This window comes from Paralichthys olivaceus, chromosome 16 (assembly GCF_024713975.1).
Source record: "Paralichthys olivaceus isolate ysfri-2021 chromosome 16, ASM2471397v2, whole genome shotgun sequence".
NCBI classification, from domain to species: Eukaryota; Metazoa; Chordata; class Actinopteri; order Pleuronectiformes; family Paralichthyidae; genus Paralichthys; species Paralichthys olivaceus.
Genome location: NC_091108.1, coordinates 17,627,212 through 17,642,930, shown reverse-complemented (window position 1 = coordinate 17,642,930; position 15,719 = coordinate 17,627,212). Strand labels below are relative to the sequence as shown.

The following is a 15,719-nucleotide window of genomic DNA, read 5'->3' as shown; positions in this document are numbered from 1 at the left end:
TTAAATCCAATAGTTTTAGATCTAATAAGAGCTTTAAAATAAAAAAAAGTATATATAAATAAAGTAAGAATTTATTTTAACTTAAGAGAAGTGCATTTAATTATTCTTCAGTCAAAGTAATGTTATACCTACACCAGGACATTGTAGTTGTGTTTCTGCTCCTTTGATAACTTAGATGAACTCACTGGGAGGCCAGGGGCAAATTTTTGTTCTGGGTTCATATTAATATCAGCTGATCTGTGCTAATTCTACTAAAACTGATTATATTAATATTCATCATATAGTCACAATAAATTCTAAAATAATGGCTCGAAAATGTAATTTTAATGCAGATGCTCATGCAGGACCTCCTCTAATGTCCTTATCGTTTGTTCATAGCTAGAATTAAATAGTTATATAATAATATATTATGTTCTGACCCTTTGTAATGTAACTTAATTAATTATTTCCATTTTCTTATCTTTATAGCTGTTGGTTAATTGGTTCTTTATGGGTACATGTATTGTATCATTCACAGTAATAACTGCAGTGTAGAATATGTGTGTAACTCAATGACTTCATAAACTTTATGAAAATATTGCGAACACTAAACTGCTTTGCAACCGCGGGAGGAAGATTGTCCCCGGCGGCCTCCGTCCTTGCGTCTGACGACAGCAGCAGCGGTTGTGGTGGAGTCACAGAGTCATGGCCGGTAAAGGAGGAAAACACAGCCGCTCCGGCTCCGGTCTTCCAGGGAGGAAAGGAGCGGGGGAGCAGGAGGAAGAGGAGCAGCCGCTTCAGGCTGTTTTAGTCGCTGACAGCTTCAACAGGAGGTTTTTCCCTGTGACCAAAGACCAGCCGCGGGTAGGCAGCTAGCTGAGCTAACTGCGATGCTAATACTAGCTAACTTCTGTCCACGCTTTAACCAGTGACAGAGCTGCACGGTCACTGATGGAACTGCTGTAATGTAGCTGAACGAGCTCATGAAACCTGCCCGGTCGAGCTGTGGTGTTGCTTTGGTTTAATAACAAGCAGGAAGCTGTTTCCAGCCTCATGCATCACGTTCAGTTTCCTTTCTAACACCATCTGTCACTGATGCAGGCTCTGCTGCCGCTGGGGAACGTTGCCATGATCGACTACACCCTGGAGTTCCTCACGTCCACCGGGGTGCAGGAGACCTTTGTGTTCTGCTGCTGGATGGCCAGTAAGATCAAGGACCACCTGCTGTAAGTTTCTCTGTTTCTGTGTGAGGAGTTTCCCTGTGTCAGTGACAGAAACTTGACCTGAAACTGTGTCTGACAGAAAGTCAAAGTGGTGTCGGCCCACGTCTCCCAACACAGTCCACATCATCACCTCAGAGCTGTACCGCTCCCTGGGGGATGTGCTCCGGGACGTGGATGCAAAGAACCTTGTCCGCTCAGACTTTGTTCTGGTCTATGGAGACGTGGTCTCGAATATTGATATCAGCCAGGCACTGCAGGAGCACAGGTTAGAGACACTCAAAATCTTTTTTTATAGTCAGGAGGAATGATGATGGTTTGTTCTGATCCAAAATATTTGTTCTGTGTCATGATGATTCCTAGGCATCGTCGAAAGACAGAGAAGAACATCTCGGTGATGACGATGATGTTCAAGGAGTCATCACCAGGCCACAGGTCTCGCTGTGAGGAAGATGATGTCATTGTTGCTATTGACAGCAAGAGCCAGCGGATTTTACATTACCAGAAGACACATGGGCTGAAGAAGCTACAGTTTCCCATGGTAACAGGCAGCTTCACTGGTGTTATCACATATCACATATTCAACATAATTCAACTCCGCTGCTTACAGACATGCACTTACATCTGGACATTTTCCTAAACCGAGGGGTTGTATTGTAGCCCACAGGGGCTGTATGTGAGAACACAAGAGTCAATTGTTCAGGACATTTTCTGTAACTTTTCCTGTCAGCCCCTAGTCAGATGTCTGGAACATATCAGATTGAGTGAATGTGAGAATACATCAGGAGAATGTCCTCAAAATTCACAGCGAATGAGTGGATATGTTCATGAGGGTTTGTTTTTGTAGACAACTGACTTAAAACAGAAAAAATACAAATATCACAGGATGAAAAATAGGAGCCATACACATTGAAGATGCTGGTGAAGATGTCAACTTGGAGAGACAGTGAGATTGGAGAGCTTTGGGCGATGGAGGCCAACACCGGTCATGATGGGCTTTAAATAAACATGTACTTTCTGCAGCTGACTTTTGCCTGAATGTTCTGGACAATTTCCTCTTGTTTTGAATAGGAATAATCTCCTGCTGCGTTCATCATGTGTGAAAGGAACAGTTTGGCAAATGTCTGGACATTTTCTGGAGTTCATGTCTGAAAACTGCTTTGAATTGATGAATGACAGTTGCTCCTGTTTCTGTTTTGCAGAACATTTTCCACAATAGCAGTGATGAGTTTGAAATCAGACACGACGTCCTCGACTGCCACATCAGTATCTGCTCCCCACAGGTCAGTTTTAAAACAGACAGGAACAGTTAAATCACTTCATCTTCTGTGGTAACATCTATTCTCTCGTTTTCAGGTTGCTGAGCTCTACACTGACAATTTTGATTATCAGACGAGGGATGACTTTGTCAGAGGAATCTTGGTCAATGAAGAGGTATCACAACCATTGTAAACTTATTGGAAAATTGGACTGTATTTGCTGCTATTATAGGTCATAATTCATGTTCTTGCTTCAGATCCTGGGAAACCAGATACACATGCATGTCACCAAGGATGGTTACGGTGTTAGAGTGTCCAACTTGCTCATGTATGATTCGGTGTCGTCCGACCTTGTGCGGCGGTGGGTCTACCCGCTCACCCCTGAGGCTAACTTCACAGACCAAGAGAGACGGAGCTGCACGTACTCTCGCCACAATGTCTACCGAGGGTCCGGAGTCAGCCTGGGCCAAGGCAGCCAGATGGAGGAGAATGTCCTCATTGGCTGTGACACCAGCATCGGTGCTAACTGTCACATTTCTAACAGCATCATCGGTAACAAATGCACCATAGGTGAGCTGACCAACCGGCGCTATTAAAGAGTGGAAGTGTGTGTTTGGAAATAATTGTGATTAACATTTGTCATATTTTATCGCAACAGGTGACAACGTCGTCCTGAATCATGCCTACATCTGGAATAATGTTCACATTGCCAGTAACGTGGTGATCAGCCAGTCTGTGGTCTGTGACAAGGCTGAGGTCAAAGAAGGTGTGATGCTGAACAAACAGTGTGTCCTGGCATATAATGTAAGTATACATCATTTATAAAGCTGGGCAATTTAATTTATTGTTCACAACAATAAACACCAACACTAGTTACTACAACACATATAGGACTTGAAGGTTACCTTTTGTAATCTACATAAAAGTTTTTAAATAATCAGCCTAATAATTTATGAATGTTATTGGCTATGTCACAAAAATGCAACATTTTTGTGTCAGTGATGGTACACAACTGTTTGCATGTTAAAGCAGCACCAGAACACCTTGCATCTCAGAATTTCAAAGTTGAAATAGTATTTCAACTTAAATCTGGAAATTGAAAAATCCTCAATTCTTAAAAATGCAATAGGATTTGTTTCCCTTATACCTGGCTCTACTACTCTTATGTACTCTTGAGAAAGCACTTGCTTAAAGGGCCAGTGTGTAGAATGGAGTGATATCTCGTGGTGAAGTTAAATGTTGCAGCTGGATACTCCTCCTCTCACCCTCCCCTTCCAAACATGGAGAACCTGTGGTGAACTGCAGTTGTCATGAAAACTCAAAATGTGTTTGTTCAGTTTGGAAGACAGTAAAAAACATGGGGGCCTCCACAGAGAGGACCCCCCTCCCTGTAAATATACGTTTTTAAATAAGGGCCCATCCTATGGTAAAGAAAACAACAATAACACCTAACACCTAAATCTTACCTGGATCTTATCTGGATGTGTCCACTGTATTTCTCTTTCAAAATTTCTGTCCATCAATTTCTGTGATCCAAGATGATTTCCCAACATTCATCACTGGCACCAACATTTATAGGATGCCTGGATTCTGATTACTATGAACTGTTTCCCAGGTGGTGATTGGACCAAACATATCTCTACCAGAGGGCACCGTGGTGTCCATGCACCATCCGGAGGAGGAGGAGGAGGAGGATGATGATAAATTCCTCAGTGATGATGCTGAGGTTGGTCATAGTAAAGACAAAACCAAACAGAAAGGTGTGTATTGATAAATTCACAGGTTGTCAAACTGTTTAAAGGTTTCTATTCATGAGACATGCTGTATAATCTTCTGTCGTCCAGTTTTCAGTCCAGCAGAGGTTGGAGCAGAGGGACAAGGCTACATCTGGAAGGCCAGCAGCCTGGACGACACAGAGGACGAGGAGTTGGCGCAGTGTCTCTGGGGTACAACAGCATCCTTGAGTTTGTCAATGTGGCATTACCCATGATGCTGCAGTCCAAGTTCCAACAGCCTTTTATTTGTGTCCTGTGCACCAGGTTTGGTGTTGAACCCTGACATTGAGAGTGAAAGTGAGGACAGCGAGCCAGATGATGATGATGATCCAGTGATCCCCTCTCCTGAGATGGATGATGTTAAAGGTGAGAGACCTTTGGAGCTGCAAATAATTATTGTTTTTAATGTTTTTGTCAATATAATTTAAGAAATACGGAGGAATTGAGGGCAAGCAAAATTAAACAATTAAAAGCAATTACAGCATTAGACAACAATACAGCACAAATACAAGTATTAGAAAGTGAAAGCAGCCAATTGATCTACTTTCAATTTACTCTCCATTCCCTTGTATGTTTGCCTGAAATGTTCATTCAGTTGTCACTGGAATAGAATCATATCCAAACTCAGGACTGTTGCATTTGTGTTTGTTATTTTTTTATTGCCATTATTGTATGTAACATTGGAATATAATTAGTAAGGTTCTATTTGATGTGTCTAAAATTTCCTCGGGTGTTTTCTGCAAAAATATTGAAGGAGTCTTTCTTTGGGTTTAAATCCTCTGGAAATCATCAAGTTTTAACTACAACCAGATTCTATATTCCATGAAAGTGTAAAAGGTATTTGGAACTTCCTGCTGTCTGACTCTTCTTCTGTGGTTGTTAATGTCCAGTCTTCCAGTTGGAGGTGCTGGGGACTCTGCAGAGAGGCTTGGAAGAGAACATCAGCTGTGACAACCTTGTACTTGAGATCAACTCTCTCAAGTAAGGAGGAACTTATAACTGCAGTTATGTTACTGTCTTTCTAAGCTATTGCACATTCAGTTTATCACAACGTTTCTCTCCAGGTACGCCTACAATATCAGTCTGAAGGAGGTGATGCAGATTTTAACGGGAGTGGCTCTGGAGTACCCGTTTCAGCAGCAGGGCTCTCAGCTCACCGCATCACAATATGTTGCTGTTCTCCTGCCGGTGAATAAGCTGAAATTATGTATTTTTTAAATACAGTTTGTGTATGTAACTGTAGACAGGTTATCATTAAATATCCTGAATTCTTGTTTCTCTTTGCTCCTCTTAGTTATTGAAGAAGTGGGCACCAGTGTTTAAGAACTATGTGAAGAGAGCTCAGGACCATCTGGACTGTCTGTCCGCCTTCGAAGAGTTCTTCCTGGAGCAGGAGAGCCACTGGGCGGCCATGGTAAAGGTATGTCACCACTGCAGGTTCACTCAGAATAAAGATCAAGCTCTGGTTACAAGAAAAGTTTTTGGTCATCAAACATCAAAATTCTGCAGTTTTCACTGCATTCACCCATCCTGCTGCTTATGATACTGATGATTTTTCCCATCCAGGTCCTGATGAACATGTACCAGCTGGAGATCCTGGAGGAAGAGATGATACTACGCTGGTTCTCCCAGGGAGCGACAACCGACAAGAGCAGGCAGCTCCGCAAGAACCAGGGGGTAGGTACAGGGTTAACTTGCTTACACAAGATGCACTTCACAGTTACACAATAACTGCGAACGAACAAATGGACAGGAGTGCGAACATAAACTCCCTGGTAGAGGTAATAATGACAGTCATGGATTTTTTGCAGTTTTACTTTCTACATGTTTCTCCTAGTAATAGTAGAATACAGAATGTTTGTGGTACCTTATTTGACTGAGAAACAGATAAACACAGTGTAACATCACAGTAGTGAGACAATGATTCATATAAACATAATCTTTTTATGCAGCATCGGGTTCTGCTAATATTTGAGAAAATCTGCGTTTGCACTGTTGTTTGTTTTTATAACCCATCGCTCATTATTGAATTTGTTTTCATCTAGGCAGCGCTTAGTTGTTGTGCATTTGACTTCACTGTAGCTGCAGTTGTTGCCTTTAGCTCCCTCCTCCTCCTCCTCTTCATCACCAGTTCTCACTGTTTTCCATAACGCAGCATTTCTGCTCTGCACCAACAGCTTCAGAAGTTCATCCAGTGGCTGGAGGAGGCTGAGGAGTCATCGGAGGAGGGTGACTGACGAGGAGCACTTGACGAACAGGATTGTGTAAAATTTGAAAAATGTGTGAATAAAGGGATTTGGGCCGTTTAGCTTTATCCTCAGCTGCATATTTCTGCCACTAGTAACCATCAGCTTCTGCTCTGTACAGTTGAAGCAAACATTTGTAACTCATAGTGCGAAGTCAAGAGGGATGGGTGTTATGAACCTCACTTTCCAAATAAAGGAGAAAGACTCTGCTTGGAGATGGCATGTGTTGAAGAATAATTTGTCTCAACACGAAATGTCTGATTTAAAAATAGATTTTTATTATAATTAATATTACAGACAAGAGTAAAACCACCACCTCTGAAAAATATATCTTTCATCAGTGTTTGGAACCATTTCCCTCTACAGCTGACAACAGGACAAACAGCAAGAGAGAACAATCGTAATGATTTAAGAGGTAGAAAATAAACAGCCAGTTGATGTGGTCTTAATCAGAGTGAATTCAGATTCCCTGTCTCAAATCTCAGACTGACAATTATATATCTGATCAGATTCGCAGTAAAAGCCCTGTAAAGAAAAATCTAAGTAAATAAATCATGACACGATAATTCCATTCTGCTAAATTCTTTTTTAAAAATGAATAAAATGTTCCCTTGATAAAATAGCATTGATTTTCTTACTTTTAAAGTTGATCAGTCATAGGAAGTAAAATACTCTGCATTAAATGCATGATTCTATTGGGGCTTTACTGCCCAAAATGAAATAATAATTTAGTTACAGTAGCTGTTAGGAAATCACCTTGAATCAAGGCTCCATTCACTGTCTATGTCCACACTTTTAGGCTGACATTGTCTTGAGGCTAATTGTCGTCATCAGACTGTGAGCTCAACACCAGCAGCAGAGCAAACATAGTCCAACAGTTACAAGACTTTGTTCACATCATCAGGTTGAGGAGACTAAGCACAGAGAAAGATCGAACACGTTTTTACACTTTTCTGAAGTGGTCGGATTAGTTTGGAGGCTCTGAGGGGCAAAACCCAACAAGCCTCGAGTAATAATAAGTACACGGTGTAACAGACAACACATTGATTTGGGATCTGTCTGATCACAAACAAGAAACACTGTTGCTTGCTATCCTTTGCTGCTGTTTTAGGTTTTGTTAATATGTTTTGTAAGACATCAGGGCTGGACGATGTGGCCACAAAACATTTCAATCAGTATCGATAATTATCACAATAAATGTTGCATCATTATTATTATTGTTATTTCTGTTAAGTTTAAAGACTGACTTTTGCTCCTGAGTGAGGGTTGTGGTTTTAAACTCTTTATCAGCAGAGAATGACAAACAGACTTTGTGTTATACCTCCTCACTGCTTACACAATGCATGGTCGAACCTTTGTTACATTGATGCACATAATGTTATAATTATTGATATTGTATCAAGTTTTCTATTTTACAACTGTTTCGGCCAATATTGATGTGTTTTGCCCCTCACGGCCACCGTAGTTAGAAACAAATCTAAACCTGTGACAGCATCTTTATCCAAAATATCCCAAATCAGAAACGTGACGTGAAGCCAACTTGACAAAACACCTGAATCCGTTTTACACCCAAAAAACTGTGACACAGCTTCAGCAGTCGTCCAACCTGCAAGATCCTCCTCTTGAAGCCTACTTTGACCTGTCATCCTGTTTTCCTACTAAGTTGTAAATGACCCCTGCAAGAAGAGACGCCCCCGTGAGGCCGGTGACAGCAGTGAGTGTCTTCCACATGCTGGCTGAACTCTCGTGCCTGTCTATAAAGCTCTTGTAGTCAGTGGCCACCAGCATGTATTTGCGGTGGTCCTGCGGCGCCTGCAGCCTCATCACCTGGCCTCCCTCCAGCACCACCTCCCCGAACCCAGTCAGGACGCTCCCCACCCGCAGCAGCTCCTCGCTCTCCTCCATCGCCACGGGTTTCTCCCCACTGAGGCCCTGCAGTGCCAGGTTCACCAAGCTCTCCTCAGAACGTCTTAATTTGTGGTAGACCCTCTCCAGGGGGCAGCCGCAGGCCTCCAGAGGGTTCTGCACTTTCACGTACATGTCAGTCATGTAGGCTCCAGGGCTGATCAGACTGAAGGGCACAGAGTTGCTGGTCTCTTTCTTATTCACTGTCCGAGAATTCCTGGAGAAATTAAACAAATTGTTTTTAAAATGTACATTAATGAATTGACATTTTTGACACGTTCTCAAGTGTATGTACCACGTGCTGGTGAGGCTGTTCCAGTATTTCCAGTGTTCCTCCACAGCGATCTTCTGAATCACACCAAAGCATCGTGGGACAAACCGGCTGGCCAGAGGCTCCGCGTCTGCCTGGACCAGACCTGTGAAAAAGACATGCAGGAAACTTTAAATGAGCCCCACGACTGAAACTATTCAAAACTGCATCTACCTACTAAGTCCACAAACATCTGTCATGTCCTTCTGTAAGTGGAACACATCTCAAGAACTGTTCGTCTTATCGGCTTCACATTTGGCATGTGTCTCAATAACAGGCCAGGGAAGTGCAGAGGTAATTTTGGTACGATCTGGATACTTGATATGTTCAATATATATGAAACTTGAATTAACAGGTGACTAGTGCTCTGTAGCAGTCAGTGGGGGCAGGGCAGTGAGCCAGTCCTCTACATCTGCTTTTATTTTGATAAGTTGTAAACTTTGGCCTGTGTCAGTTACTTAACAGACCTCTGAAGTAGCAAACATGCATTGTATAAAATATAACTCCAACCTGGTTTATAAACCACAGGGGTGAAGTAATAAAGCAAATTCACTTTCATTTTACGAAATACATTGACTTTAAAATCTACATTGTGGATAAACCAGGTAGAATGATCACAAACTGCACTCTGCACCATTTGTTTGTAAAAAGCTCTGCACCCAACTTCCAGCACACAACCAATAAAAAGTGACAGTATAAAGTATAGTATATAGAATATATAGAATATATAGAACTGTGGAAGTAGCTCCAGAGCGTTAACGCAGGACAAGAGAACAATCAGGCAGGTTCACTGCTCTACTTCTGTTAAATGTGAGTTTCCTGTTGTTTTACCTTCCACAGCAACATACTGGAGTCTCTTGTGGGGCGATGCTTTCAGTACATGGACCAGATGTTGGTCTGGTTTGAAAAGAGGTATTTCCTTAAACAGAAGAAAATATATATTTTAAATGACTATGAAACTAGATCTGTATATAAAGTTTATGGGCTCATTGTGAACCTGCCTTCAGCTTTTCCAGCTCCTTCTTCTTCTCTTGATACAAATGATAAAACAGGCTGGAGAAGGCAAAGCTGGAGCCCACCCCGATCAGAACCAGTGTGTTGACAGGGGAGTCACTCATGGTGCCTGAGAGGAGTTAGTGTAGAAGAGTAACACAACATGTTATCCGAGCGGAGGTCAGGAGAGTCAAGGTGATCCGAGGAACAATCCCACTGACGGTAAATGGAACATGGAACAACAACATACCTGTTTAAACTGTGGGTGTGAAACCGACTCGTCTGAAGTTTGTTCACAAGAACCGAAAACAAAAGCTTTGGCTGCACTCGTTTCACTTCCTTGTTTCTCTACGTGACGACACGGTCCAATAACCAATAGAGAAAAAGAGGCTATTTCTTCATGTGAGCTCTTTGACCAGCAGGTGGCAGCACTGTCATGTTGATAGGTCACATGAGACCTCACTTTAACCCAGAACAAGAAGAAGTGTTTCGATCTCTTTATAAACAGTCTGTGGTTTAGATCAGGTCCCTTTATTTCACCTGCAGCAAGAAGCTGCTGCAAAATACACGACCCTGCAGAGAAGAGAACAGAAGAGAATACAGAAATACTGGGATGGGATAGAACACAATAGAATAGAACAGAATAGAATACAGAAATACTAGGATCGGATAGAACACAATAGAATAGAATACAGAAATACCAGGATGGGATAGAATTGAACATAATAGAATAGAATAGAACATAATAGAACATAATAGGATATAAAATCATAGAATAGAACAGAACAGACTAGAATAAAACATAATAGAATAGAACAGAACATAATAGAACAGAATAGAACATAATAGAATAGAACAGAACATAATAGGATATAAAATCATAGAATAGAACAGAACAGAATAGAATAAAAAATAATAGAATAGAATAGAACATAATAGAATAAAATAGAACATAATAGAACAAAATAGGATATAAAATCATAGAATAGAACAGAACAGAATAGAATAAAACATAATAGAATAGAATACATAAATAATAGGATGGGATAGAATTGAACATAATAGAATAAAATAGAACATAATAGAACAGAATAGAACATAATAGGATAGAAAAGCATAGAATAGAACAGAACAGAATAGAATAAAACATAATAGAATAGAATATATAAATAATAGGATAAAATAGAATAGAACATAATAGAATAGAATAGAACATTAAAAAATAGAATAGAATAGCATAGAATATAGAAATAAAAGGATAGAATAGAACACAAAAGAATATAATTTAATAGAATAGAACATAATAGAATGTGGAAGTAATTGGATAAAATAGAATGGAACATAATAGAATATAATAATAAAAAACAGCACAGTGTAGAATAGAACAAAACAGAATAGAATAGAATAGAACATAATAGAATAGAAAATAATAAATGTAAAATTATAGAATGGAATAGAATAGATCAGAACAGAACATAAAAAAGAATAGAATATAGAAATAATAGAACATAATAGAATAGAATGGAACATAATTGGATAGAATAGAATAGAACATGACAGAACAGAACAGAACAGAAAAAATATGATATAATAGAACATAATAGAATAGATTAGAACAGAATATGATAGGATAGAACAGAGCAGAATAGAATAGAATAGAACATAATACAATATGGAAGTAATAGAACACAATATAATAGAAGAAAATAGAATAGAATAGAACATTATAGAATGTACAAGTAATTGGATAAAATAGAATAGAACGTAATAGAATAGAACATAATAGAATATAATAAAATAGAACAGCACAGAGTAGAATAGAACATAATAGACTATAACATAATAGAATAGAATGGAATAGAATAGGATAGAACATAATAGAATATAACGTAATAGAATAGAATGGAATAGACTAGAACAGAATATAATAGAATATAGACGTAATGGAACAGAATATAAGATCATAGAATAGAACATAATAGAATAGAAAATAATAGAACATAACACAATAGAATATAATAAAAAAGAACAGCACAGTGTAGAATAGAACAAAACAGAATAGAATAGAACAGAATAGAGTAGAATAGAGCATACTATAATATAAAATAATAGAATAGAATAGAGTACAATACAACATACTATCATATAAAATAATAGAATAAAATAGAACAGAAGAAAATAAATAGCTTAGAATAGAATAGAACATAATAGAATAGAACATAATAAATGTAAAACTATAGAGTGGGATAGAATAGATCAGAATAAAACAGAATATAATATGACATAATAAAACACAATATAACAGATTAGAAGAGAACATAAAAATATAATAGAATATAGAAATAATAGAATAGATTAGAACATAATATGATAGGATAGAACAGAAAAGAATAGAATAGAATAGAACATAAAACATTATATAAACATAATGGAATAGAATAGAATGGAATAGAAAACAATATAGTAGAATAGAACATTATAGAACAGAGTATAATAGAACATACTATAATATAAAATAATAGAATAGAATAGATCAGAACAGAATATAATATGATATAATACACAATATAATAAACAATATGATAGGATAGAACAGAACAGAACAGAACAGAACACAACACAACACAACACAACAGAACAGAACAGAACAGAACAGAATAGAATAGAATAGAATAGAATAGAATAGAATATCATAGAATAGAATAGAATATCATAGAATAGAATAGAATATCATAGAATAGAATAGCTTAGATTAGAATAGAATATAAAAGTAATAGGATATAATAGAATAAAACATAATAGAATAGAATAGAACATAATAGGATAGAACATAATAGAATAGAATAAACAGAACAGCATAGAGTAGAACAGAACACAATAGAACAGAACAGAACAGAGTAGACTAGACTAGAATAGATTAGAATAGAACTGAACAGAATAGAATAGAACTCCATTGGAAGTATTAGAAACTAAACACAATGACACAGAAAATTACAGTGATCCACTTGTGCTGTGAACCATCTCAAAGTTGCAGGGTGATGATGATGGTGAGCAGAGTGGTGGTGATTAATCTGGTATGATCATGTATACAGAGGGGGGGAATTTTGTAATGTAATATTATACAGTGTAGTAATATATATGTATGTATTTTGTGCATATACGTAATGTGTACTCAAACTTGTCAAACATGTCAAAAGTAAAAGATCAAAAGTATTAAGAACATGATGATGGTGGATCCTGATGGCGGCAGGGGATCATAATGATGGACTGTGGTTTATTGTGGAGTCTGATTGTGGACTATTATTTACAACAAGACTTCTTGATATACAATATGTCTACTCACAAACTGACAATAACTCCTCACTTAATTTGCTTTCCATTATGTTACAAACTGTTTCTTCTCATCAGTGTTGTAAACACTCTTGGCTGATGTTCTCAGTTACATGCAGGGGAGGGATCCCTCTCATGTGACTCTCACGTTTTTTCCACTCTTAATAATTTTTTGGTTTTTTCGGACTCTTGATGAGGGTTAGGGCAGAGGATGTCGCACCAAAATTTGATTGATTGATTGATTGGTGTATTATAAGTGTTGTTTGTGTGGATGACTGGATTAAGACAATGAAAATGTGTGTTATAATTTTCATTCAAAACCCATTCACCCACCAACCACACAGGAATTATTAAAAAAATCATAATGTGATGATAATAATGATAACAAGCTCATTATAAGAGTCATAGATACATTGACCTCAATGATGACGCTGCTATTACCTTATTAGTGAGAAAAGTGCAAACATGACAAACAAAATCATCTACCAAAAAAAACCTTTGCAGGAGACTTAAACTGAAATCATTATTGGTCATCTCTTTTTATTTACTTTGAATCCATTTCAAAAAGTATGAGTAGCAGCAGAAAAAAATACCACAGTAAAAAATGTGCCATTACAATAAAACGTCTCAGATTTTACAAGTAAAAGATCAAAAATATAAAGAAGAATATGTACTTAAAGTACCACAAGTGTTAATCATGCAGCAGGAATCTAAAAGTAATTTAAAATAACTTGAAGAGATGAGGTTATATTACGACTGTTGCTCTAATCTCACAATGGTTTACTGCCTGTTGCCGTGATGTGGTGCAGGTTGAATTTGCCAATCAAAATGTCATGACAGCGATGACTCATGCAACATTTATGTGTGACGTATGAGCAGTTTCACCTCAGAGAGTTTTCATTCAAAAGCTGCTCAGACTGTTTTATCCTAATCTCTTCTGAAGGTCAGAACAAATCATTTTTAAAACACAAACTGTATTTGGATGATTCTCAGCGTCACCTCTCAGACTGATGTTGTGACCCCTGCAGAGGACACAAGACAAGGGAAGGAGAAAGGAAAGGAACGGAACAGAAAGGAAAGGAAAACAAGAGAGAAGGAGAAGAGAATTAGGATATAGGTGAGAGAAGAGGATATAATTAAGGTGATGAGATAAGAAGAAGCAACAATGAGAGGAGAGGAGAGGAGAGGAGAGGAGAGAAGTCTATTTTACCTCAGAAGCTTTATTTTTCGACAGTTCGTTTGTCCTTGACGTCTCATTGAAAGCAAAAATTGCTTTTTTCACTTCAGTTCAAAATAATCACATGCGTTTTCTCGTAGGCACGTGGAGTGCAGCTTCTCCAAACCTGGAACTCTTCTGACAGATAATGGACCAGCATACTGACTGTGATCCAGAACTGCTTTGTCTGTGTGGGAATGCTGCAGCTGTGCAAGAAGATGGTGTGAAAGCAGAAACAATAAATTAAGACAAAATGAAAAGTCTGCCTAAATCTACTATTGATACATTGTTAGTCTTTATTTCAGCAGCAAAACATGCCCCAGAATCCTCCTCTCTGTCTTTCCTGGCTCTGAAGTCTCTGATATTTTTTTCAATGATGCACACGCTCTTTCCCTTTTCTGGTGAGTGAGAGAGGAGAAGAGCCACCTTGCTTCATAGCAGAAAGCCCGGGTTCACTTGCCAAACATTTTCCTGCACTATTGCAGTGGTGTTTCAGTGGAGTGGTTGGCAGAGGATATATATTTAAAAGTAAAAGATGGTTAATACAAATGCCTCCATTCATGTTTTGTACGTCAGAAAATCCCAGACAAGAGACTTAGTGGCCTTGAAAAATGTGAGGTCTGGTATTTCAGACAAAAAGATCCATCTTTGTTGACACCACAAGAGATCTTCAATGTGACCTCAGTAATACGGCCTTTATTTGTCAAAGGCAAAAGGTTCTATTTCTCCTTAGAATGTTACAGAGTTGGGTTTGAATAGATTTAAAGAAACACATACCCACAAATGTGGGTTTGTAGCCAGTTTACACATTAGCAATCAGGGATGGAGCCACGGGATTGAATGGACATGCTTGAACGATTGTGACTCAGTCACAGCTGTCAATCATGACCTTTAACCTTTTTTATAGCATCAAATACCAGAGAAATGAAAACATCAGTGTGATAAGAAATACCCAAATAACAGAAACCATCTTTGAGAAAAATGTATTTGATTTGTATTTTGTTTTTTTGTTTGATCTGTGCCGCAACTGCTAACATGGAGGAGGCCGGATTTATAACCTGTACTGTAGCCAACCACCCAGTGATAATAAAATGCTGATGTTTAGCAGTATAAAGTTAATCACGTACACTAGCTTAGTTTAGCTAGTTTTCATGCCAACATATATATATATATATATATATATGTAGGTTTGAATTGTCTCTATGATCTTAATTTCAGTTTGATGAGTTTGATGCATATCAACAATCACCATCAAAGCCTCTGTTAAGGTTGTTGACTGACAGTATGTAGGTCAATCCAGACTTTTCTATCAGCGTCTCAGATAAATGAATCCCCGCAGACAGTTATTTTTCACTCTCTGTGTAAAAGGCAAGAATTTATGCAGCAATTACTGTGGATAAATAATCCTCAGTCATTTTGAGTAATTAACACTTGAGTTACAGTAACTGAGGTCATTGTATCTCCTGATTGGAAACATATTTCACAT

At 38.3% G+C, this 15,719-nt stretch overlaps 2 protein-coding genes across 2 annotated transcripts; one reads left to right on the top strand and one right to left on the bottom strand.

Annotated features, from left to right (window-relative positions):
- The first annotated feature begins 624 nt into the window (after positions 1 to 624).
- Positions 625 to 6,547, top strand: eif2b5 (eukaryotic translation initiation factor 2B, subunit 5 epsilon). Its single transcript, XM_020104527.2, has 16 exons — positions 625 to 843; positions 1,081 to 1,205; positions 1,282 to 1,467; positions 1,563 to 1,740; positions 2,402 to 2,482; positions 2,556 to 2,633; positions 2,716 to 3,028; positions 3,117 to 3,262; positions 4,074 to 4,218; positions 4,303 to 4,404; positions 4,498 to 4,599; positions 5,124 to 5,214; positions 5,298 to 5,421; positions 5,528 to 5,653; positions 5,800 to 5,910; positions 6,411 to 6,547. Exons 1-16 carry the CDS (start codon positions 685 to 687, stop codon positions 6,468 to 6,470), a joined length of 2,127 nt encoding a protein of 708 aa, XP_019960086.1. The 5' UTR covers positions 625 to 684; the 3' UTR covers positions 6,471 to 6,547.
- A 188-nt stretch (positions 6,548 to 6,735) lies between these two features.
- On the bottom strand, positions 6,736 to 10,057 carry mul3 (mitochondrial E3 ubiquitin protein ligase 3). Its single transcript, XM_020104763.2, has 5 exons — positions 9,938 to 10,057; positions 9,696 to 9,817; positions 9,526 to 9,613; positions 8,680 to 8,800; positions 6,736 to 8,601 (listed from the first exon to the last, which is right to left on the bottom strand). Exons 2-5 carry the CDS (start codon positions 9,810 to 9,812, stop codon positions 8,109 to 8,111), a joined length of 819 nt encoding a protein of 272 aa, XP_019960322.1. The 5' UTR covers positions 9,813 to 9,817; positions 9,938 to 10,057; the 3' UTR covers positions 6,736 to 8,108.
- Between the last annotated feature and the right edge of the window lie 5,662 nt (positions 10,058 to 15,719).